The following is a 25,795-nucleotide window of genomic DNA, read 5'->3' on the forward strand; positions in this document are numbered from 1 at the left end:
AATTTCCCAGGCTTCAGGCTGTACCTGGAAACTTGTTCGAGCAATATCCCTTGCGTGTGCCATCGAGTGGCTCCGTTCGGCTGCGCTCGACGTCGTCGGCATCAGTAGCGTCAGTTATGACGTTGCGGTCACCTATATAGGCACCACTCAGGCGCACGAACGTCAGTACTTTACATTTTTTCCACGCCAGAAGCGCAGAGCCACAAAGTAACTGACTTAGTCCTGTGCAAAACTAGGGCTCTGAAAAGAAGAGTAACCCTAGTCTTAACAAAATCAGTCCGCAAAGTGGGGAGGCATGGGTGGGCCTGTAAGAAATCTGCAGCTAGATAGAGTCTCTACCAGATAATGCGTTACCGAAGGTAAGTAACTTGTTCATCTGATAGAAACTTATAGCTGCAGATTCCTTACTTTTGAATTAGATACCAAGCCATACCATCCAGGTGATGGGCTGTAGACCAATACCTTACACTAGATTGTCCTACAGGACCAAACAGGCAAAATTCAAGTCCCTGTGAACCTGACTGTCCAGGCAATAGTGCTTGGTAAATGTGTGCAAGGATGCCCTTGTTGCTGCCTGACAGATGTTCAGGACTGGGACACCTCGAGCCAAGGCCGTAGTCTCAGCTTTTCCCCTGGTGGAATGGGCCCTTAATCTTACAGGTGGCTGCTTCTTAGCCAAGGCATAGCAGGTCTTAATTAAAAGAACTACCCAGCGAGAGATGGTCCTTTGCTGCACTGCCCTTCCCTTTCATTGCTCCCACGTTCCCCACAAAGAGTTGGCCATCCACCTGGAACCCTTTTGGGCGGACAATGCTCTTTTTGGGCAATGTCAGTGGTGATGCTCCTCTCCCTTAGAAGGATGTGCGGGGGGGAGAAGGTGGGCAGCGTGATGGATTGACCCAGATGGAATGGGGTCACAACATTTCGCAAAAATGAAGCACAGGTGCAAATCACCACTTTGTCTCGGAAACCCATCATGTGGGGAGGCGTGCAAGACAGAGCCTGCAACTCACCTTCCGGGCAGATGTTACTGCAATAAGAAAGGCTGTCTTGATAGTAAGTGGACAGAGGGGACAGTTGTGTAAAGACTCGAGGGCAGCACACATAAGATAAGTGAAAGAAGATACTTCGGAAGGGGCACCATGTATGGAGGATTGATGCTCATTTTCAGAAGCTCTGGATACCAGACTCTCCTTGCCCAGTCCGGAACCACAAGAATGACTTGGGCCCAGTCGCTCCTGATCTTTTTCAGAACCTTGGGCAGGAGTGGTATGTGCTGAAAGGAGTACAGCAGGCCTGAGCTCCACTCGCGACAAAAGGCGTTGCCGAGCGATAGCCGCTTGGAAACTCCAGCATGCAGTATTGCAGACACTGTGCGTTCTCTTCGGAGGCGAACAGATCTAACCAAGGTTCTCCCTACTGCTGAAAGAGACCTTGCACCACCTCTGAATGAAGACGCCATTCGTGATCCACTTCGCATTGACGGCTCAGTTTGTTTGCTCTAATGTTCAGAGAACCTGCCAGGTGTTGAACCACCAGGGGTATGCCCTGCTGTTCCAGCCATGTCCAGAGTTGCAGGGCCTCTCAACAAAGGGTCCACGACCCCACCTCGTCCTGCTTGTTGCAGTACCACATGGCAGTGGTGTTGTCCATGAACACCCGCACCAACTTCCCCTTGACAGAGGGAAGAAATGCCTTCAATGCCAATTGAATCACTCAAAGCTCCAGCAAATTGATATGGAGCCCGACTCTGCCAGAGACCAGTGTCCCCTCATCTCCACCTCTCCAGATGGCCGCCCCATCCCAGAAGTGACGCATCTGTTATGACTGTGAGCTCTGGTTGGGGAAAGGAGAGGGGTCTGCGGCTGAACCAATCACGGTTCATCAACCACTACTGCAGATCCCTCGCAGTTCCTTTCCTGATGTTGTGCCCACTGGAACTTCAAGTAAAAATGCAGAGCCCGCATACGCCATATGGCAAGCTTTACCAACAGGATGCAGGAGGATCAAGAGCTTCAGAGTCAATCTCACCGAAATTAAGGATAGAGGCTGGAACATCAGAATCTTACCCTGAATATCCTGTACTCGCTGCTCGGGAGGATAGGCCTGAAACTGCACTGTGTCCAGAAGAGTTGCAAGGAAAGGGTCTAGGGCAGACAAGACCTGAGCTAGAGTGAGCATCTTGAACTTCTCCTTCTTGAGGAAGAGATTGACGGACCGAAGATTTAAAATGGGCCGTAACACTTTGTTCTTCTTTGGAATCGGAAAGTAGCAGGAATAACAGCGACTGCCTACTTCTGAATCCAGGACACTCTCTATAGCTCCCTTGGCCAAAAGAGCTGTAACTTCCTCCTGGAGCAATTTCAAATGATCCTCCATTAGCCGTTCTTGACTTGGCAGAATTGGAGTAAGAAAAGAAAGGCAATGAAGAGAACAGCCCTCCTGAATGAGATCTGCAAGACCCACTTGTCTGATGTTGTGGACCTCCAGAGGGGCAGATGATGATGATGGATTCTTCCACCAACTGCAGTGGTGTGTTCTTGCACAGTAAGACTAGGAGTCCTTAGAGGCTGCAGCTGCCGAGGGCAGGGTGGCCAATGACTTCTGGCTTCCATTCCTTGGTCGGAATGAACTGCGTCCACGTCCCTGCACAGATTGGGAAGACTGGGCAGGACGGTGGCTGGGATAGAGCGGACCCGGCTGGAAACCCAGTCCGTTGCCACAAAAGGGGCCAAAGCTAGACTGGCCACAAGGTGTAGAAGAGAGGCCCAATGATCTGGCCGTAGAAGTTGAAGTTGAAGTTAAAAGTTCTTGACAGAGCGCACTGTGACCAAGCGTCTTCCTGGCGCCAGAGTTTCGGCTGAGAAGCACAGAAGTCTGCCAAGGTGAAGATCAACAGGGGTACGCTTGGGAGAACAGGAAAGTCTTGAGCGCCTTGCGGAATTGTGAATAAACTGGAATGGATCTAATGGACAGCGGAAGACTGTTCCAGAAGCGAGGAGCTAGTACAGAGAATCTGGTACCTCCAGTTTTGGTCCTGCGGAAACGAGGGACATTAAGAAGAGCCTGATTGGAGGAGCGGAGGGTACAGCTGGGTGTGTAGGGACTGATGAGGGAATTAATGAAAACCGGGGCAGTGCGGGCACGGGCCATGAAGGCCAGGCATCCCATCTTGAAAAGGGATCTCTGGCAAATGGGGAGCCAGTGAAGGGATTTCAAAAAAGGAGTGATGTGGTGGAACTTGGGAAGGTGGTGAATGAGGCGGGCGGCCTGATTCTGGATAGCCTGTAGACGGCGAAGTTCGTAGGCCGGGATACTCACGTAGAGGCTATTCCCGTAATCAAGACAGGAAAGAATCATGGCCAAAATAATAAGTTTGAGAGCATCAGGAGAAAAAAAACGGGAGACTTTCCGAATGATCCGGAGGGATAGGAAGCAGGAGGAGACAACTGAACTAATCTGGGCATGCATGGAGAGGTCCTGGCTGACTTTAATGCCCAAGGTCCTTACTGAGGCCACCGGTACGGGGGGGGGGGGCGAAGATGGAAGGCCAAAAGGCGGCGGACAAAGGGGTGATGGCAGCGCCTGTCAGGACCAGCTCCGTCTTGTCCGGATTAAGTTTAAGGTGGTTGTGGTTCATCCACTCAGAAATGAAAACTAGGGTAGAATGAAATTTCGGCAGGGAGTCAGAAGAAGAAGAAAGATCAAATGCAAGCTGGAGGTCATCTGCATAATTGTACACGGAGACCCCCATTTCTAGATGGGAAAGAATAAGGGGGTGGATATAAAGATTAAAAAGGAGGGGGGACAAGGAAGAACCTTGGGGGACCCCACAAGGAACCAGGCGGGTAGAGGCAATCAGCCGGGGAGCCCAACTTCACTTTCTGGAGTAAAACAAGAAAGGAGTCCATAGAGATTGGGGAAAAGTGGTCAAGAAGAGAGGAGGGCAGAGAAAGAGCAAGGAAAGGGAGTGGCGAAGATGCTGATGGAATATTAGATTTAATCTTCGCAATCTTCTCTATGAAAAAATCATTAAGGGACGAACAGAGAGCTTGGGAGGGGACAAGATTAGGGTCGACCCTATCAGAAGCAACTAAGTTGCGAACTATGGAGAAAATCTCTTTGGACTTGTTGGCTGATAATGTGATTTTCTCTGAAAAATATGTGGTTTTGGCTGAGAGGAGGGCTCTCTTATAGTTAGTTAAAAGTGACTTGTATTTGGCCCGCAAAAGGGGACAATAATTGCGCAGATCGAGAGTCCTTGAACCGCACACTAGGGCCGAGTCTGCCTTCTCCACAAAAAGTCGGGATCCATCAAAGGGTATGCCGATCAAATTTCCCTAGACATCGCCCGAGAAGCCAGTTGTCCTTAGCCAGGCATGGTGCCTCAAGGCCACTGTCGAAGAAATCGATCTGCCCAATGAATCAGTCATGTCAAGACCACACTTCATGGTGAATATTGTTGCATCCCTCCCATCCTTTTTTTTTTTTTTTTTTTTTTTTAAACCTTTATTTATTACAAGCACAGTACACAGCGTCTGCCTACAACCCCTCGGGGCCGGCCGCTATGACATATAGGAGAAGGGTATAAAATAACCAATAGGACAGAACGCCGTTAAAGCCATCCCTGAACACAGTATATTGTATGAAGCGTAAAACCATAACATAAGGATAGAACAAGGTTTAATTTTATAATTTTGTGGAATACAAGTTATCAGTCTACAAAAAGGGTAGAAGCTAATAGCAGATCAGGATAGCCATTATCATTCGAGGAGCACCCGGAAGGAGGCGTAATAGAGGAAGGCATGTATCAGAAAGCTATTTCACCGTCCTCAGAGAGCAAGGGCCAACCGCTATGTCACATAATGTTACGATGCAATAAGCCCCTTGATAAGACTGAACCCCGACCCCAAAAGAAACAAAGAGGTGTAACAGAAAAAGAAACAGAAGAAAGAAGAAAAGGAAAGAGGGCCATAGAGACAAAGAGAAAACACAAAACACATCCCATCCCCCCACCCTGCATACCAGCGGAAGGCCACGGCCCACCCCCCCCCAATAGGCATGCCTGTCGCCCCAAGAGAACCCCCAAGTGGGAAAGAGAATAAGGAGAGCGGGAAAAACCATCCCACTCTCCAACTCTCAGAAGAGGGGGGAGGAGCCAAATGCAGCAGTCTCCCGGTCTCCACCGGCCCCGTAAACAGCCCCAACCACAATTGTCATCAACACAGCAGTAGCGGCAATCAGAACTGCAGGTGGGGAGAGACATTTCAAAATATACGAGTAAATCAGAAAAAGGGCAGTCCCATCCTAGTCCCAGCCCGTCAACGCGTCCATATCACCAAAGTAATCACCCAGCCCTGGCCCGATCTCGGGCGACCCCATGCATCCACCCACCGCAAGAAGTCACAACCATAGGAGAAGGGGGAAAGCAATAGAGCAAAGAAACCGCCTAACACTAGCCCGATCTCGGAGATCTCCCAGGACACACCCCTCGTCGAATGCCAACCCCCTACACAACAAAGAGACAGGATGGAAGCGTAGAAGAAGGGGGAGACTCGTAGTCACAAAATGGACGGTGCCAAATTCCCTTCATGTGTGCCAGCGAAATACAGTGCATTGCGAACATCATATAAAACAAAGAGAGTCACACTAGAACAAAAATGAAGGAGCGCCAAATCAAACCCACGCTAGCCAGGAATGCGCAGTCCTCGAGGAGAAATCAGCTAACCCTGTCCAGTCCGCACTCGACCCTTCGGCCAAAGTCCACGCAGAGCGATCCCCACTGGCAAAACAAAGGGACAAGATGGCCGCTCCCAGCAGATAGATGGTGTCTCAATACAAAATGGACGGGTCCGTCCTCGATCAGTGCCATTGACCCCACGAAGCAGCGCCAGCTGGTTCTCCCAAAGTGAGAAAAGAAGGAAAGTCACAAGCTGAGGCAATAAAACATGGGCAAGGAGATTAGGCGGTTGAGGGGTACTTGGCGGCAGTCCCCGAGGCGGCAAAGTCTCGGCAAAGACCATGGGCTCCGGCGAAGGCGGTAACAGTGTGGCGCTGGCGAAGTTAATGGGCGCTTGCGGCAACATTGTAGCCCGGTCTGGAGTCAGGATAGACATAGCAGCATAACGAGGGAGACAGACCGGTGGTGCGTAATCCGCCGAGGGCGTAGCAGCCTCAAGTTTATCGCACAGCAAAAGAAAGCCCACACGCGCTTCTGCTCGCAGGTCACGAATAGCGTCAAGGATAGAGCCACAGGTCAGAGCGGCCGGGGGTTCCATCTTCGCACCGGTCACCAACGCGGCACTCATGGCAGGATAGCACCCGGGGCGCTGCAGCAGAGTACAGTCATAGTTCGAGGCAGGATTGGCATTAAGCGCGGTCAGATCCACCATTGCATCGGCTCCAGCAGGGGAAACACAGGGGCGCAGAGGCACAGGTATCACCAAAACAGCGAGGACACAGGTCGCTATGCCAGGGCAGGGCTTGCAAGCAATGGACAGCGCGCAACAAAAGCCCCGCGATGGTATCAGCGGATCGGGAGCAGGCTTGTGGGGGACTCGCAGTGTTCAAGTGTCCGCCATCATGGAGGTGGCGCAGCTGTCTTACTTGAGAGTCCCGGTGCGGAGGCACCCGTGAAGAACTCCCGGTCGGCAGGCTCTCAGTGAGCAAGTGAAAGGCAGGCGTGGGCAGCAGCTGATGGTGGTGCCCGTCAAGGCGCCAGGGTCAGTCCGCAGGCACAGCTCCTCGTTGTTCCGGCAGCCGCCATATCCGCTTCCCGACTCGGGACACAGGAACGGGGGCAAAGACGGACGCCGCAGATTACTCGGCAATCCGGCGGATTTTCAGGCAGGCAGGGACCTCGGGAGAGCACTATCCCGCTCAGCTCACTTTTCCCGTCCTCTCGCTAGCGTTTCATGACAGGAGACAGGACAGGATTCCGTCGAGAAGGACAAAGGATCGGGGAGCCGAGAGACTACACGTCCGTGCACATCGCCATCTTGGCTCCTCCCCGTAAGTTGATCCCTCCCATCCTTAACCACCTGAAAGAGCACAGCACAGGCCACCTCCAGGACTTGGGGCAGCACTTGCGCAAACATCTCTCAAAGGGAGTGGGAGAAAAGGCCCAATAAGCATACGGTATTCACCAACCGCAATACCAGGCAGGAGGAAGAAAACATAATCTTCCCAAGTGTATCCAGCCTCTTGGATTCCCAATCAGGAGGGGCGGAAGGGAAATTGTCCTGGGAAGTGGAATCCTGCACCACCAAGCTTTCAGGGTGTGGGGTGTTGGCTGAGGAACTTTGAGTTGCCCTGAGCTGAATTGTCCTATTCACAGGAGCCCTTGTGCTAGGCTTGAACCACGTGCCTAGAAGGACATCTGTTAGTGCCTCATTAAAGGGCAAAAGAGGTTTAGAGGTGGAAGTCCCAGGTTGAAGCACTTCCCTCAGGCGATTAGTCCTGACCTGCACAGAGGACAACTCCAGTCCGAGGACCTCTGTGCTCCTTACCTCCTTTGTCGACAGACAACCGTCAAGGCAAAGATGAAGTCCACTTGGACTTCTTCTTTTACTTTTTACCCCGAGTTTCCTGCAGACCTCGAGTGGGGTGATCAGGACCGGGACCTCCGCGGAGTCTCGCTGGATGGTGTTGATTGTCTGACTGCAAGGAGCTACATTGCCTGTTTCCCCAAGGCCTTCGGAGCCATAGCCTGAGAGTCCGAGCACGACTTCGAATCGTGGTTGCGCTCGAGACACCAGACAGATGAGGTGGGGGGGGGGTAATCAACATCATGCGGTAACACGCACTGCACGGTTTGAACCCTGTTTTCCTCAAAGACATCATCGCACACAATGTTCTTGGAAGAAAAATCCAAAGTTGAAAAAAGTCGAAAAAAGGCCTGTCAAAAAAGTGACAGAGGGTTAACTCTTCGTGGATCGGACCTTAACTAGCGCAGAAAGATAAGAACTGTCATTCACGTGCTTTGGTGGCTCCTATATAGGTGACCAACGACATCAAACTGAGCCAAATGGAGCTACCCAACGACGCGAGCAAGCGGTATTGCCAGAGAAAGAATTTCTGGACCCAGCCAGACACCTGGGAAATTCAAAGATAAGGAATCTGTAGTTAGAAGTCTCTATCAAATATGTTTAGCTTGGGGGGCGTGGCTAGACGAGCCAGCATGGCGGACGTGTTTTACCTGTGCTACGTCCAGCCTGATAATTATCCTGCTTTCATCCTAACTCCCTCTGTATGCCTGACGCCCTGGGGGAGACACTCGAGCACCCGCAGCCTGCCACAACGATCTGCCGGTATTTCCGAGACCAGAGACCGGAGCTGAGGTACCCGCAAGGTGAGGCCTAGTGCTGGGTGGTGGAGCCAGGGCCTGGATTTCGGCGAGCCCCGTGGGTGCAGCGGGCCAACATCTCCGCAGCCTGTGCTCTGCCCCGTAAGTTCCTGTGACGGTGGCCCCACGGGAGGAGATCGAGGGGCATATCAGCCCCCTGGGGATCCTGTGACGCGGCTGGTGCGGTACGGCCTGAGGCTGACACGGCAGCTGGCTGCGCTGCGCTGGGAGGATAAGGTGGCCGGGGCAGTGACGGAGGTCCGTGGCTGCGGGCCCTGATAACCGCGCACCCTCCCGCGACGTAGCTGCTGGTGGCTTGGACTGTCGGAGGCCCTTGGGAGGAGGCCCCCCCAACCTCCCGTCCTGAGACCTCTCCGCAGATTGGCAGCGGGACCGCTGGGAGGCCTGAAAAGTTCCTGGTTGTTGAGCCTGGTGCCTCCCGCTGCACCGGACATCGGCGGTGAAACTGTGGAGTCAGACCTTGCCAGTGGTGGCGGAGATTGCGGCCCCGCTCGGGGATAGGGCCCTACGGTGTGCCCTCGAGGCCTGGTGGCAGAAAGGAGGAGGCCGTGAAGTCCGGTGGTGGCCACGTGGTGCTGGCCCAGAGGAAGCGGGGGTCTGGTTGGGCTGCACGGATGAGGAGAGTGGCGGAGGGGCTGGTGCGGTTTCCCACAGCTACATACTGCAGACGGCGGAACCCTGGCTGAAAGCGGCTTCCCTCGGGGGTTAGCCCAGCGAGTGGAGCGTGGTTTGCCTGGCAGAGCCGCGGGGGTTGCCAACACACGACCGTTGGTGTCCCCCCTTTTCCCTGGGCGGTGCCTGTGTCGACGGTCGGTCGGACCGTGAGGGGGCTCCGGAGACAGTGTTCGCGGCTGTGCCCTGCGGGTAAGCGGGGGCAGTGGGAGTGAAGAGGCTCCCCTGTTCAGAAGATCCGGGTGACGACATCTGGGCCTACCTGGGTGGATTGCGGCGCCTGGTTCGAGGGTGCCTTCCAGTGGAGAGCGTCCCGGGTCGGCGACCAGCCATAGGGGTGTTTACGCTGAGGAGGGTTTTGTGTGGACACCGAGCCGGACCTGAGCTGCGTATGCTGGGTGCCAGCTGCAGGTGGCCATGACGAGGAACAAGGGCAGTGGCGGTGCCACAAAACATGGACCCATTGACAAATTCACTGGCCCAGGCGGGGGCGGGCGCAGCTGGTGGGCAGCAGGAGTCTGGGCCCGATAATGCGGCGTTGATGGCGGCAATCACTCAGTCCCGGGACATGCTGGACGCCAAAATTGGGGCAGTGGGCTCGGATGTTATGCTACTATGCCAGGTTCTGAGGAATGCAGTGTCCCGCATTACGGAGGCAGAGAACAGGATTTCAGGTGTAGAGGACGACGTCACGGCCCTGAAGCGCAAGGTGGCAAGCATGGAAAGCACTCAGAAGGGCCTGGTACTTCGGGCTGAGGGGCAGGCTAGGCGGAATAATCTGCGCTTCGTTGGTTTTCTGGAGGGCTGCGAGAAAAGAAATATGGAGAGCTTCCTAACGCAGTGGCTGGAAAGCTGGCTCCCCCCTGACGCCATGTCCCGGTGTTTCATGATAGAGCGGGCCCACAGAGCTCTCATTCAGAAACCTCCGGTGGGGGCTCGCCCATGGCCCGTGATCACAAAACTTCTGACCACGATGCCATACTGAAACAGGCCAGGGCTAAGGAACCTCTGCTTTACGAGAATCAGCGTATCTTGATTTTTCCGGATTATACACGCTTAGTACAGCAGCAGCGCCAGTCGTTCATGGTCGCAAAAGCCCGCCTGAGAGACCTCAAGCTCCCTTATGCCTTGCTGTTCCCGGCCCGCTTGCGGGTGGTGTTCCAATCGCACACCCACTTCTTTGATACTCCGGAGGAGGTGTTCAAATGGACTGATGAAACGGTGCAGGTGCGGGTACACAAACCGCCAGGACTGGAATCGCACTCCTCTCTGAGCGAGGCGCAGTCAAAAACTTCCAGAGGGTCGCTCCGGAGGGGGAACAGGGGATCTCGATCCCAGCGGTGCTCCGCGTCTTGCGGAGCCTCTGCCCAGGGGGCCTCGGCTCCCGGGCAACAGACAGTGGACCCTTAAATTCTATTTCCTGCTGTCAGGATGGTGCTGGGGTGCTCCCCCCTTAGGCTTATGTGTATGGGTGGTGTATCTGGAGGGAGGGAGTTGTATTATGGGCAGATACCCCTTTAGTCTGGTACTTGTGGGGGGTGGGCCCGGGAGTTATGGGCTGTAGGTTGGGGATCCATTGGCGTCGGTGGCCTTTAGTCCTTCGTTGGGGGCCGATGGCCAACCTTGCCGCGACAGGTACTTCAACGGTTTTCAGGTATGAGGTGGGAGGTTTGTTGGGGGTGGGGGATTTGTTATTGTTGGGCATGAGTCGCACCACCGTGAGGGGTTCCCTACACTTGTTTTGTGCACATCTGCACAGCCCTTTGCCCGTGCTGTGGTCCTGGCCGTTCCCTGAGGGCGGGTCGCGCTGATAATTCTTCAGGGCCCCAGGGTACCCATCGTATTCTCAGCTGGAATGTATGTGGGGTCCTGGATAAGATCAAGAGGGGACAGTGTTGCGCCAGGCGAAAAGAGCTAGGGTTGACCTGCTTTTTCTACAAGAAACCCACCTACTGGGTACTAAGGCCTTGTGTTTGCAGCACTATGGGTATCAACAAGTCTTCCACGCGGGTTTTGCAAGGGGTTCACGGGGGTGGCCATTTTAGTGCATCGTAGAATTCCTTACATTCATTCCAAGCAGTGGGCCGACACACAGGGGCGATATTTGTTTATCAGGGGCATGGTTGGGGAGGACCCTTTGGTGTTGGGCTGCGTATACGCCCCGACCCCCCCTGCAGTGGTCGCTAGTTGAGAAATTGTTTACAGTATGGGCGGACATCCCGACGCATTATCGGCGGTGGGAAGAGGCTGGAATGATGTCCTGGATGTGATCAGGGATAGGTACAGGCCTGGGGGAGGTCTGGGTGGAGGCCATTCCACAAAACTACATGATATGGTCATGGGCTTTGACTGGGTAGACACGTGGCGGCGCTTACATGGAGATCAAAGGGAATACACGTTTCTTTCAGCAGTCCACAAATCCTTTTCCAGATTGGATTACGTTTTCGTCCCTCAAGAAATGGCTGGAAGGGTGGAATCGGCGGAGATTCTTCCGCGCGGGCTCTCGGATCATTCCCCTATATCCATTGATCTCCGGATGGGCAGGGGGCGGCAGCCATTCCGTTTGCGCCTCTTGGTGTGGTACCTGCACAGGAGGACTACGGTAGGCACATGGGTGAGGCAATTGCTGATTACTTGGTCGGGAATGTGGGATCTGTCGCTAGCGCCGGGACGCTGTGGGAAAAATTGAAATCCACAGTTCGGGGGTGGATATTGCATGGTGTGCAGCGGCCCTCAAGAGGCATAGGGCGGAATTGGTGTGAGCCGAGGCAGAGATTGAGACGCTGGAACACCGGGGGCGCGCGGCGGGTGAGTCAAGTGGTGTGGCAGCTGCTCCTGGCGCAACAGTCCTATGCAGCCTTCCTGTTGGATGAGGCATGGAAGATCTGGCTTGCAACGCACAGCAGAATATGTCAGTGGGGGGACAAGTCTGGCAAAATGCTACATCGGCTCTGTCAAAGGGTTTTTCATGCTCAGACCCTACCGGGGATACTGGACGATGCGGGTGCCCCGATTACGGACCCAAGGGCGTTGGCGGAGAGCTTTGCTGCGTATTATGCTGACTTATATGCCCGAAGGAGTGCCTGCCGGAATATGTGGTAGACAAGTTTATAGCAGACTTGCCACCTAAAGCTGTGTCCAATGAGGTGCGCAATCGGTTGGAGCTCTCACTGATGGACGAGGAGCTGGGCACGGCCCTGGGTGAGCTCAACTCGGGTAAAGCTCCTGGACCGAATGGGTTCCCCAGTGAATTCTTCAAGAAATATCACTTGCAGCTAGCCCCTCATTATCAGGTGGCATTGGAGGAGGCCAGGGAGCAGGGCAGGCTCCCCCCAGACTGGAGGCATGCGGAGGTAGTGGTATTTCACAAGCCGGGCCGACCCCCAGAACACCATGCCTCCTTCCGTCCAATCTCTCTTCTGAGAGTGGAGGCCAAAGTCCGGCCAAAGCGTTGGCCTACCGGCTCCTACCTCATATCTCAGCGCTTGTACACCCGGATCAGGCCGGCTTTATGCCGCAGAGGGCGACCAGGCACAATATTGGGCGGGCGCATGTGGTGGAGGCGGCGGTCCGACGGACTGGGGCACAGGCCGCGCTCCTCCTTGCCGACATAGACAGAGCGTTCGACTCATTGAGCTGGGTCTATCTGTTGGCACTACTGCCCCGGCTTATTCTTGGGCCTCACTTCTTGTCCTACCTGCAGCTTCCCTACACCAATTTGACGGCTATGGTTCAGGTGGCGGGAGCGATCTCTTCCAGTTTCCCCATTAGGCGTGGTACCCAGCAGGGTTGCCCCCTCTCGCCATACCTATTCGCCCTGGCTATGGAGCCGTTGGCGGCGTGGTTGTGCATGGATGCGCAGTTGAGTGGATTGGAGTGGGCGCAGGGGTTGTCCGATAGGATCGCATTCTATGCAGACAATGTCCTTTTCTTTCTTACTGATCTCAATAGGTCGGGCCGTGCCTACTGCGGATAATGCAGATTTTCGGAGAATCGTCGGGGCTCTACATGAACCCTCGCAAGTCCACGCTATGGGTGCTGGGGGAGCTGTCGAGAGTGGATAATTGGGCATCTACACTTCAGGTGGCAGTAGGAGGCCTTAAATATCTGGGGATGTTTTTATCGGAGGTGCCGACCATCTCCTGGGAGCGGAATCTGGCCCCAGTATGGGAGCGACTCATTGAGCTGGGTCTATCTGTTTGCACTACTGCCCCGGCTTATCCTTGGGCCCCGCTTCTTGTCCTACCTGCAGCTTCTCTACACCGATTTGACAGCTACGGTTCGGGTGGCAGGAGCGATCTCTTCCAGTTTCCCCATTAGGCGCGGCACCCGGCAGGGTTGCCCCCTCTCGCCATACCTATTCGCCTTGGCTATGGAGCCGTTGGCAGCGTGGTTGTGCATGGATGCGCCGTTGAGTGGGTTGGAGTGGGTGCAGGGGTTGTCCGATAGGATTGCATTATATGCGGACGATGTCCTTTTCTTTCTTACTGATCTCCATATGTCGGGCCGTGCCTCCTGCGGATAATGCAGATTTTCGGAGAATCGTCGGGGCTCTACATGAACCCTCGCAAGTCCACGCTATGGGTGCTGGGGGAGCTGTCGAGAGTGGATAATTGGGCATCTACACTTCAGGTGGCAGTAGGAGGCCTTAAATATCTGGGGATGTTTTTATCGGAGGTGCCGACCATCTCCTGGGAGCGGAATCTGGCCCCAGTATGGGAGCGACTCATTGAGCTGGGTCTATCTGTTTGCACTACTGCCCCGGCTTATCCTTGGGCCCCGCTTCTTGTCCTACCTGCAGCTTCTCTACACCGATTTGACAGCTACGGTTCGGGTGGCAGGAGCGATCTCTTCCAGTTTCCCCATTAGGCGCGGCACCCGGCAGGGTTGCCCCCTCTCGCCATACCTATTCACCTTGGCTATGGAGCCGTTGGCGGCGTGGTTGTGCATGGATGCGCCGTTGAGTGGGTTGATGTGGGTGCAGGGGTTGTCCGATAGGATTGCATTATATGCGGACGATGTCCTTTTCTTTCTTACTGATCTCCATATGTCGGGCCGTGCCTCCTGCGGATAATGCAGATTTTCGGAGAATCGTCGGGGCTCTACATGAACCCTTGCAAGTCCACGCTATGGGTGCTGGGGGAGCAGTCAAGAGTGGTTGATTGGGCATCTACCCTTCAGGTGGCAGTAGGGGGCCTTAAATATCTGGGGGTGTTTTTATTGAAGGTGCCGACTGTCTCCTGGGAGCGGAATCTGGCGCCAGTATGGGAGCGAGTTCTGGCAGACATCAAGACCTGGTCACGTATGCCGCTGACGATCTATGGTAGATCTGCAATTTTTTAAATGTTGGCAATTCCCCCGGCTATTATACCAACTGCAGAACCCCCCATATCCAATCCCGCCCAAATGGTTTCGGTTGGTGTAGTCTGTGCTTGGGCAGTTTTTGTGGGAGGGGGAGCGGTGCGTGTGGCGATACGCACATGCTTTCTCTCCACTTATTCCGGAGGGTTGGCGACCTTGGACGTTCTCTCCTACTACCAGGCCTCTCACCTTCTGGTCCTGAATGAGTGGTGGTATGGCGACAGGGGGGACCCGGCACACGCCTTGGAACGCTATCTCATGGGGGTCTCATACGCTGCACACTATTCTTTACTCGGCACCGCTACGGAGCGCACTGCCATCGGCCACAGAGGTAGTGTTTCGTATTTGGAGACAGGCTCTGCGTCGTATGGGGTGGTGGAATGTCCTGACTGGGGAAACCCCCTTGTAGCACAATGGGCGATTGCCCAGCCTTGCAACAATACAGGGATTTCGGGGATGGGACAACATAGGCATTTCGACCCTGGGGGATGTGGTAAGGGGCACAACATTTAAGTCCTTTCAGGACCTCTGTAGCGAATTTGGCATGCCTCGCTCCCAGTTCTTTAGATACCTCCAATTCCGTCATGCACTGCCCCCCAGCCTGGAGGGGTTGGAGTCCCTCCCTGAGTTTAGTTCACTAGAAGCAAAAGTGTTTATGGGGGATTTGGAGACAAAGAAGATATCCCGCATTTATCAGTCGCTGATCACGCACTGTTCCCCCAGGCTGCAGAAGCTCCAAGAGACATGGGAGGAGGATGTGGGCGAGCTAGAGGAGGATTGGAGGGAAACTCTGGCCACCCCCAGGGGTGTGGCCATCGCAATGCGCCTACGTCTCATCAAATTCAAATACTTACACAGAGTTTATTTCATTAGCGTTCGGCTTTGGCGGGCGAGACTGATTGCCTCACCGGAATGCCTCTGCTGTGGCAGGGAGGAAGGGACATTCTTGCATACAGTGTGGTGTTGTGGATCCCTGGATCGGTTCTGGAGGGGGGTCTTGGCCTGTTTATCCGAAGTGTTGGGGTGGGAGCTCCCACGTATGCCGCAGTTTGCCTTGTTGCATGTAATGGACGGGGGGGTGGCAATGTGTACAAAAGGCATCTGATGTACCTTGACCTTACGTTAGCCAAGAGGGACATTGCCAAGGCGTGGAAAGATCTGGGGGCCCCGACGGTGGCCGTATGGAAAAATGGGCTAGACTTTTGTATGGGATTGGAGCAGTCGATCTTCGTAGCCCGCGAAAACATTATCAGATTTGGAAACGCTGGGCTGATTATAGAGGCCTGTTGCTTGAGCCTCCCGTGGTGCTGGAAGATCTTCCAGGGGAGTGATGGTGAGGCCGTGTGGTACTGGGGTAGGGGAGCTGGGAGGTAAGTTTGCATATACAGCTAGTTTACTGTACATTTTCCTTTGTGTGTAGGTAGAACTTGGTGGACCTTGTGCGACTGTGGGAGGAGGGAGTCTGGGGGGGAATTGGGGGGGCTAGGGCTGTTGGGAGGGGGGCGGTAGATTCTTAAGTATTGCTTTGTCATATATTTGCTTGTTCTTGCTCACAAGGAAAAGTCGATTGCCTTCCGGCTGATGTACTGTTTAATACTGCAGCTGTCTCTGGTGCGCCGAGCCCTGCAACATATGTGCAATCTGACAATAAAGTATGTTTTCAAAGGAAAAATATGTTTAGCTTGTTGTCCAGAATGTTTAGGTTCCTAGCCTAGGATAGGAGTAGGTCCAACTTCTGACGGCCGTCAGGATGCTTTTGTTTAAAAAAATCAGTACCTCGGTCTTGTCAGAGTTGATCTTCAAGTAGTTGTCCTTCATCCAGTTGACGACGTCTGTCATGCAGTTGTGGAAGTTGATGTTGGTGGTGTCTTTAGAAAAAGAGAGGGTGAGTTGTTTGTCCTCGGTGTAAGATATGATGTTGAGTCCATGGGTTATGGCGATGCTGGCCAGAGGTATCACATAAGTATTGAAGAGCAAGGATCCTTGGGGTCCTCCGCAGATGACTTCCTTGTGTTTAAAGGTGAAGGCGGACTTTTTGCGTTCTCCTGATGAGGAAAGAGGCAATTCAGCTGAGAGCGGCTCCTTGGATGCCTTTGTTGTGCGCCCTTGGAATGTGTGTGTATGTGTGGTGGAAGACCCTACTGAAGGCTGCCAAGAAGTCTAGGAGTGTCTCCTCGGTTGAGTAGGGTTTGGATGTCATCGGGAGCTGTGATGAGGGCTGTCTCAGTGCTGCGGTTGCTGCGGATTCTGAATTGGGACGAGCTGAGTAGGAGGTTCCATTTCAGACATGGGAGAGTTGTTGGTTGATGCCTTTTTCTAATACTTTGGCCGCGAACATGAGCGGAGAGATAGAAACACTGTCTTTGAAGCAAACACATTTTACAGTGAAGAACTAAGACATGATTTAAAAACTGAAACTCATCAGCCACCTCCCAATTGGAGCACAATACAAGACTGTAAAACACAACACTAAAACTCAACACATTCTTTACCTTCGAGGCTTACATCCCCTTGCCTCTTGCTAAAGCATTGTTATCAATGCCAACCTAACAGCTACTCCAACATCTGACACACACAAGTTCTTCTAACCTTAGAGTCGAGAAAGGTAACACTTTTAACACTACTGCATAGACCAAACTTTACCTCACATTTAGTAAATAATCAACTCTAAAGCACTGCATTTAAAATTAACACTTATTTTACATCCAAAACACAGAGTGCCCACATTCTGTAATGCAGCTGTTTACTAACTGTTGATGTAGCACAAACCAATGATGCATTGAAGAATGAGCGTATCTGTTTGAAAGTGGTTTGTCTACTATTGGACAGAACAAATGAGTATATTCAGTGACTGTCCACATGGAGGTGCTCTCCCACAGTACTGCATAGCTCCCCGGTGACCTAACTTGTTTGCCTGACGTGTCATTCAAGTAAGGTTTAAGACTGATCCTGGACTGTCTTACAAGTAGCTGCTCTGCCATTGCTCATTTGTGGCTGCTCTTTGTTCTAGTGTGAATGCCTTTTTTTTTAGTGAATGCAAGTGCAGATGCCTCCACATTGCCTATCAACTGTTATTGCTATGGCAAGACCGGGAGAGTCCACATCAGCTGATTTATGGCTGCTCCAAAGTCTTTTGCAAATGTGCTCAAATGCTTTCCGTATGAGGATGATTTGCTATAGTTTATTTATGATCGCTCCTTGTATGCATGCCTCAAGATATACATTGAGTTCCATGACGCTATCGGGGCCACAGCAATGTCATTGGCTGATCTTTAACTGCCTATCTGTTACCACCCTGCAGCTAAAATAACTAAACTTGTATATTCGAAAAACAGAATCGAACCACCTTTGTTCCAAATCATTAACAGTAAGTTTACAAGGCATAGCTTTTGATCACTTCATTTTCATACAAAAAAAGAATTGCCATCACAGAAAAGCCCTGAATTGACCTCTTCCAGATTTATCAAACAGCAGTTTAGAAAGCAGATCTACGAAAATCTGCAACCTGCTTTTCCTGAGAGCACGGAGTGCCAGAAATAGATTAATCAGATATTGAAACTCCCTCCGGCAGTTGATAGGACTGTAACACAAGCTTACTAAATAGTCATGGAAACACGTATGCAGCTGTTGCAGAGAGGAAGCTGAAAATGCAGTTTTTCATTTATCATGCTTCATTCCATTTAAGATGAATGGAAACTAACTTGACGAGTTTCTTGAAAGACCACTGAATGTCTTCAGCTGGAGAGGCAGTGATCAATACGAGTTGTTCCAAAGCATGCTCTTTCACCAGCAGCCGCTCCAACTCCATCTGCAGTAGGCTGTCGTGCTGGAAGAAGCACAGGGGACACAATGTTAGGGAGATTTTTCATCATCATGCTTGAACTCTTGCTGCCTACTGCATCCATCTACTCTTAGAAAAATATCAGGAGCTCCTCTCCCATAGAAATGTGGACATTTACTCCTGTAGGTCTACTCTTAAATTTGGGGCACTTTTTGAAAATGTCAGAAGTACTCATTTGCACATAGATTCACAACTTGAAAAACAATCTACTTGCCTATGTTTGGTGAATACTGAAACACCTAAAAGTTGTGTGTGTGTTTACCACATTTTGAATGGTCCTCATTCTGGAATTCCAACAACCCCACCTAAAAAAGTAACATTTTATTAGTGTGCTTTTGTGTGTGAGAAACCCCATTTACAAGAGCAGATTCAGGTTATGTGAATCACAAAGCTGAATTTGCAGTCATAATTGATGCCACTTGCATTCCTAAGGATCGATTACGTATGTAAATATCAGTGAATTATGTGGGAGTAAGTCCCACATAATTCACTGAAATGCTTACAAACTCAAGTATTCACGTGAAAAACAATGTTTCTGAGCGTGAGTCTGAAGCAAAATTGAAAACCAATACACAAATACTGCCATATTCCAACAGTGTCATATTGGATACAATAAGTGTATGAACCAGATTTGACAATCCAACTCAACCAATAATGTTCCTCTGACCTCAGCGTTTTCCCCTTTCAATTTAGTATTGGATTTGGTATTCTCATAATTGATTCTGTCAATGAAACAATCCTTTTCTACCTAACCTCCAAAACTCTGAAGAACAAGTTTCTTTCCATTGGTAAATATCTTTCTCCTGGATGGTCTATCTAAATGTAGATTACTCACCTTGTGAATAATCCCTAGACGTCAGACTGAATTCGGAAACTTTTCGACCAGTTCTGCTGTCCGCCACTAGGTGGTGTCTTGAGGCTCTGTGCAAACATTGTTCTGCTTTGGAAGTGACGAGCGGAGCTGCATATTATTGCCACCCATGCGTGCTCACATAGGCTCCTTTCTAGGCTGCCCTTGCCATCAGACGCAGTGCCATCAGCAAATTAGTATGACCAGTGTGTAGATTTCTAGCTTGGGATATTTTTAGAATGAGGAGGTGACAGGGTCAGTGAGGAATCCGTAGTCAGAGTATCCACCAGAAAGATCGTTACTGAAGGGAAGTAACTTGTTTTTCTGAAGGATACCTTCAACCGAGGATTATTCACCTTGTCACTAGATACCGAAGCAATACCTCCCAAGGCGGTGGGTCTGTGAACTGGCTCATACCAAAAAGTCCTGCAGGACCGAGTAAGCAAAATTCCACTCTCAACAGACCTGACACATGCATCCCCATACCCACATAGCAGTTTGACAGATGTCCAGGAAAGGCGCTTAATGTGCTAACGCAGTGGTAGCATTTTTGGCCCTGGTAAAATAAGCCTGTATGCTTTCTGAGGTTGTTTTAAGCCAGTACACAGCAGTTCTGTATGGAGATAATACATAATTTTAGCACTGTCTTGCCTTTCTTTCATCTGCAAACCCTACAAAGAACAGATTATTCACTCTATGCTACCTTGTATGATTGATATATAATTTCAATGCTGTTTTAGGGTCCAAACAACGGAGTCTTTCTTCCTCCAAGGAGGAATGAGACGGAGCTCCGAATGCCGAAAGAGCGATAGCCTGACTGACATGAAAAGGAGTAACAACTTTCTGTAGAAAAAAAGCTAGGTTTGTCAAAGTCAAATTATCAGGGTAGAAAGTGGATTAACAGAAAGAGCCTGAATCTCACTCACATGTCTAGCCAATGTAATGGTGATGAGAAAGACTGTCTTTAAGATCAGAAAACTAAGGGGAAAATTGTGCAGTGGCTCAACAGGGGTGCACATAAAGAAGGTGAGGATTAAGTTCAGGCACCACTGAGGCATCACAACGGGTGTTGGTGGGAACAACATTTGCAAACCTTTCACACATCTTATCACAACGGGACATTTGAATAACAAAGGTGGGTCCAGCAAATGCAAGAAAGCTGAAAGAGGCAAAAAGTGGAGCTTAACAGTGCCGAAAGCAAGGCTTTGTTAGGTATGGTAAAGGAAACAATCAATAAAACCGCAGACAACTTTGCCTCTAAAGTGTCCCCAATCCACAAACCTGTCCCAACAGCTGGTGTATACTGGTTTTAAGGAAGGACACCTAGCTGGCAAGATGACATCAACAACCCCAGAGGGTGCAGGTCAAAGGAGATAAACAGTTGATGCTCAATCTCCAGGCATGGATCAACAAGTGTGCAAGCTCAAGTACAAGACCCTGCCCTGGTGCTGCAGCAGAAGGTTCTCCCAGAGGAGTAGCCTGATTGAAGAACAGTGCTCAGGCCCAGGAGCTCCAGGTACCACAATCTCTTGGCTCAATCCGGTGTTGCTAGAATGACTTGGGCCCAGATGTTCCTGATCTTCTTCAGAAATCAGGGAAGGAGAGGCAGTGGCGGGAAAGCATACAGGAGCCCTGTGCTCCACTCTAGATGGAAGACATCTGAGTGAGAGCTGCTTTGGAAACTCCAGCGTGTAGAAGTGCTAACACTAAGCCTTCTTGGCGGTGGCAAAAAGATCAAGCCAGGGTCTCCCCATTGTTGGAAGACTGCTTACGCCACCTCCAGGTGCAACTGCGATTCATGATCCATTATACATTTTCGATAGAGTTTGTCCAGTTTTGCATTTAAAGATTCCACCAGATGGTTCATCACCAGAGAAATCCCTTGGCAGACAAGCCATATCCAGAGGTGCAGAGCTCTTGACACAGCACCTAGGACCCCACTGTGAGAAGCTGGCCTGGTCTATGGTGCACACTTATGTAAGTGGGCACCCTGTACCAATACAGGCAACCCTTATGGTGATTTCCGTGGTCTTAGACAACCTTAGAAATGCTCTCTAAGTGGTAGCTGTGGAGCGCAACCTTCAGTCTTAGTCCTGAAGAAGTGTAAAGGCTGCTTGTTTTACCAGAGCATAATCTTATTGGTATAGATTAAGTGAAAAAGAACCATACAGTATATTTATAAAAATATGTATTTATGATAAGATACTCACTAATACATTCAGATATCTCCTACCAGGAGATATACACAATACACACAATATTTTGCAATAGAAACAGGTAAGCAGCACGCAAACACAGTGGTCTTGAGGGGGAGACCAGACCATATACTAAAATAGTGATATGCAAACCATGATTCAAATCAGGAATATACCCAGAAGACGAGAAGTGCCGGGGATCCAAGGAACCACCCAAGGTAAGTAACCAGGAACCACACAGAAGCAGTGTGCAGAGTGGGAAAACGACTGCGGTCTTAATACAAGTCAATGGGTAAGTCATAGTTGCAGTTTTTAAGAAGAAGGAGCCTTCCCAGTGGACCCTGAAGAAACCCTGCGGACAGAAGGTTGGAGAGCCACCCCCACCCATGGATACCCTATGAATCAGGATACCTACACCAGGAAAGCCAAGTGCATAGGTGTGAAGTGGCATCAGAAACCACAGTTGAACTCAATGGGGGACTTCAGGAAGATACCGTTGCTGGAGAAGTTGAAAGTGTCCGGTGGAATCCAAAGGTGGATTAGGGATGAGATGTACCTGCAAGCCAAGGGGACAGAGTCTATGCCACTCAGGAGTGACCAGGAGGCTCGGAAGATGAATGCCCACCAATTTCGAGTATTGCAGGAGAGCTGACGGTAACCTTGGAACTGCAGTTGTGCGGACCAAGCAACGTAGTGGAAGAGCCAGAGCCGTGCGCGAGCTGTCCCACGTCGGATGTCGAGAGTTGAGGGGTCATGTCCATCGGGAGCATCAACAAGCCTTTGCAACTGAAACCCACGTGGAAAGTGAAGAAGGTAAAGTGTTGGGACCAGCAAGGTCCAGATGGCTCACCACAAGCAGGGGAGACAGGGCAGGCCGCAAGTAATCAGGGGAGCCCACCAAATTAAAAGAAGACCCATAAGAAGACCCACAGGCCGGAGGCACTGGAGTCGCGAGAGGACCTCGAGCAGTTCACCAAAGATGCAGGTCCACGAAGTGTTGTGGTTAGGAGGAAGATCTTGGTCACAGGAGATGCTTGAAGTTGGGGCTACTTAGAGCCTGAAGATCTTGGAGTAAAGAAGCCAACAAACCTTTGCAACAGCAAGTCGATGCAGTGCATAGGGGTTTGGTTCCTGCGGCTACAACGAGGGATACTGGCTTAAAACTTGGTGAGAGGACAGGACCAGCCCCAAGGAATGTGAAGAACGACCACCTGTGTTGCTGAGCCTTTTGAAGTCCGTGGGTGCCCAGGATCAGAAGACCGGTCAACTTTTTTGTGGTGTCTAAAGATGCAGGGTAGTGACTCCTTCACTTCAAGGGAGATTCCTGTATGAAGCACAGGCAGGGAAGTTACAGCAGACAAGCAGCACAATGAGACCAGGAGCAGCAGGAGTCGTCCCAGTTGCAGTCTCGTTACCCAGGGCCAAGTCCAGCGAAGTCCAGAGTGCCCAGACGGTCGAAGAAGTAGTGGTGTCTTGATATGAATCTTGTCCCACAAAGAATCTATGGACCCACCTACAGGTAAGCCCTTAAGTACCCTAAGGAGAGGGTTTGGACGATTCAGCATTCCCTCCCAGGGGAGGGGTCAGACAGTGGGAAGGATACCCCCATGTCCTTTGTCCAGTTTTGCACCAGAGAGCGGGCCAACGGCTTCCTGAGCTGGTTTGAACTGGACTATGCCAGGAAGGGACCAAATGTGCAGCTCAAGCAGACTAAGTGGCGCTGGCAAGAGCTCCATCCCAGCCCCAATGCTCTAAACCCTATCTGGGAGGTGGTCACACCTCCCTGTGACAGGATGCCTATTGTTCTGCCTTCCTCTGCTCGAGCTTGGCTCAGCAGCAGGAGGGCAGAATCATGTCTCTGGTCTGTACCAGCCATGTTGTGCAGCCTGGGGTCTAGAAGACTGGTACAGGGAGCACTGAGGACCTACCGGAGGAGCTTTACAGTGCATGGAATCATACCTCCCACATCGTTTACGGTGCGAAGGTATGATTCCAACATGTTTGATACCAAATATGACAGGATTCGTTACAGTCAGTTTAGAGATGGTTATCACTTGATGATGCATGGCCACTCTATGTATTATCATAGCTAATGCACTTACAACCTGGGAGAATGGACTCCGACGGTTGTAGGGGTGTCCTGCTCATGCAGGGGCACCCTCACACTTAAAAACAAGCACTCTGCCTTCAGGATTGAAAGGCCTGCTTTAGGGGTGACTTATAGCTTTTAAGTGTACTGACCTTAGTTATAGGGAAACCTACATCAGTCATAATTGATGCTAGCACCAGCATACACAGGCTGCAATGACAGGCCTGTAGTTACAGTTTGAGTGGTTTCCCATGGGTGGCATAATAATTGCTACAGCCCATGGGGGACCCTTGGTGTACCTATGCCTTGGGTACCCCAGTACCATATACTAGGGACTGACAAGGGTACACCAGCATCCAATCTGGGATGTACCTAAGAACGTACAAAGACCAATTTAGAATAGAAAGCACATAGACTGGGATCCTGATTAGTGGAATCCCAGTCAGAAGCAGCATAGCATCAGGCAAAAAGTGGGGGTAACCATAAAAGCAGATCCTACTTTGCTACACCTTACATTCCTTGAATCTTCCAAGGGCTGAGTCTGCTTTAGCCCCAAACAGTCTAGAGCTATCAAAAGGTATGTTGATAAGTAACTGTTGGACATTAGTGGAAAAACTCATGGAAGGGATCCAGGTGTGGCAAACTGAGCACAGGGCTGGTACCAACTGCCCTAGCTAAACAGTGAGTAGTATCCAAGCCTGATTTAATTGAGAATGCCGAAGGATCCTGTTGTTAAAACAAAAAAAACCACTGCAAAATTCACCAGATTTCATCAGCAGACCACCAACGGGACATGTGCCACTTTGTCCCATAAGGCATGTGAATAACTCCTCAGAAGACATTGCGTATTAACCTACCTGAGGCCAAGACTGGCTGAAGAGAATACTCTCTTTGCAAATGCCTCCAACTTTTTCGACTCTCTATCATGTGACGTGGTAAGGCTTATAGAAGCCTGTTCAACAAGGCTCTCCAGAATATGCTGTTGCAATAAAAAAAATAGGGACTCCGGGAGCAGGTTTGTCTTGCCGTGCCACCTGCCTATGAACCAGAGGGCACGATCCTTGTTTCGTATTGGTGCGCACCAGCACATTTGTTAGTGCCTCATTGAACAGTACAAGGTTCCTGAGGGGTATGTGAGGGGTTTAAGACTTTGGTTAGGAAAGTTGTCTTAACCTCCTAAGCAGGCAGACCAAAGATCAAGAGTTTCTGCTGCTGTCTCGCCAGTGGCAATAGCAGGGTTAGGAAAAACAAGCCTAGGGTCTGGAGAGATGTCCACACCACTAGTATCCTGAAGGTAGTCAATAACATCACCCTGTTCAACAGGTTGACAATCCTTATAAAAAATGAATTCTTAACTTGAATAATCATGTTCAGAATGAGCATATAACCTAGGTCTAGGCAGAGGAGTATGGACTCAATCTGCTAAAACAATCAGATCTTCTACCAGAGTTGGCGACATCGTAATCAACACCAGAATTAGAGCCACTGGCGCCGGACATTGTAACCACGGAGTCACACGCAGTGCAAAGGATGGTGCCATAGGTGTTTGTGGAGCTGGATTCAACAGAGCTGATTATGGCATTAACCCAGAGACGAGATTAAGTGGACAAATGCGTTGATGGTGGACCAAATGCAGGCTTCCTTGGATCCATGAGGCCCAAAGACGCTCCAGTGGATTCCAACATGGTTCAAAGATTTTGTCCATAGCTAACTTAAGCTGATGAAGCTATTCTAACATTGCCACCCGCTCAGAAGGAATTCACTATAGGATGAGCATTGAAGTCAACTCCCCTGAGAATGAACAGATTGTGGCTAGAGGTGACAGGTGCGTTATGTGACAGTGAATGGTGAGATTGGCGAGATGCAGATGAGCCATGTTTGGATTTTTCATGCTTTTTATGGCTCCTCTTCAACTTATCTGACTTTGACTGAGACCGGTCATGAGAGTGGCCTCAGGAATGACAATGTGTCCACGCCCTCAACAGGTATTGCTGTGTCTTGGACTTTGATGGAGAATGAGCTTTCGACTTCCTCAACTCGTCGACAGAGAGCTTTATCTTGTGGTCATGGATTGCCTTTTTGTTTATCAATCAATCGATCAAACAGTACACTTGTAAAGCGCGCTACTCACCCGTGGGAGTCTCAAGGCGCTGGGGGGGAAGTGCCGCTACTGCTCGAACAGCCAGGTCTTGAGGGGTTTCCTGAATGTGAGGTGGTCCTGGGTCAGACGTAGGTGGGCGGGGAGGGAGTTCCAAGTCTTGGCTGCCAGGTAGGAGAATGACCTTCTTTCGGCGTTGGTTCTGCAGATCCGTGGGACTGTGGCGAGGGCGAGGCTGGCAGAGCGGAGTTTGCGTGTTGGAGTGTAGAACGTGAGGCGGTTGTTGAGGTATTCGGAGCCTGTGTCCTGGAGCGCTTTGTGTGC

The 25,795-nt window shown here is 51.0% G+C and overlaps 1 protein-coding gene across 1 annotated transcript in view; it reads right to left on the reverse strand.

The window, feature by feature from the left end:
• HYDIN (HYDIN axonemal central pair apparatus protein) overlaps positions 1-25,795 on the reverse strand; it is a 2,950,008-nt gene that overhangs the window by 1,710,868 nt on the left and 1,213,345 nt on the right. The window contains exon 31 of the mRNA XM_086945295.1: positions 18,100-18,224. Coding sequence (XP_086801421.1) covers positions 18,100-18,224 — 125 coding nt within the window. The remainder of the gene's footprint in view (positions 1-18,099; positions 18,225-25,795) is intronic.

Source organism: Lissotriton vulgaris, chromosome 12 (genome assembly GCF_964263255.1).
Source record: "Lissotriton vulgaris chromosome 12, aLisVul1.2, whole genome shotgun sequence".
Classification (NCBI taxonomy): domain Eukaryota; kingdom Metazoa; phylum Chordata; class Amphibia; order Caudata; family Salamandridae; genus Lissotriton; species Lissotriton vulgaris.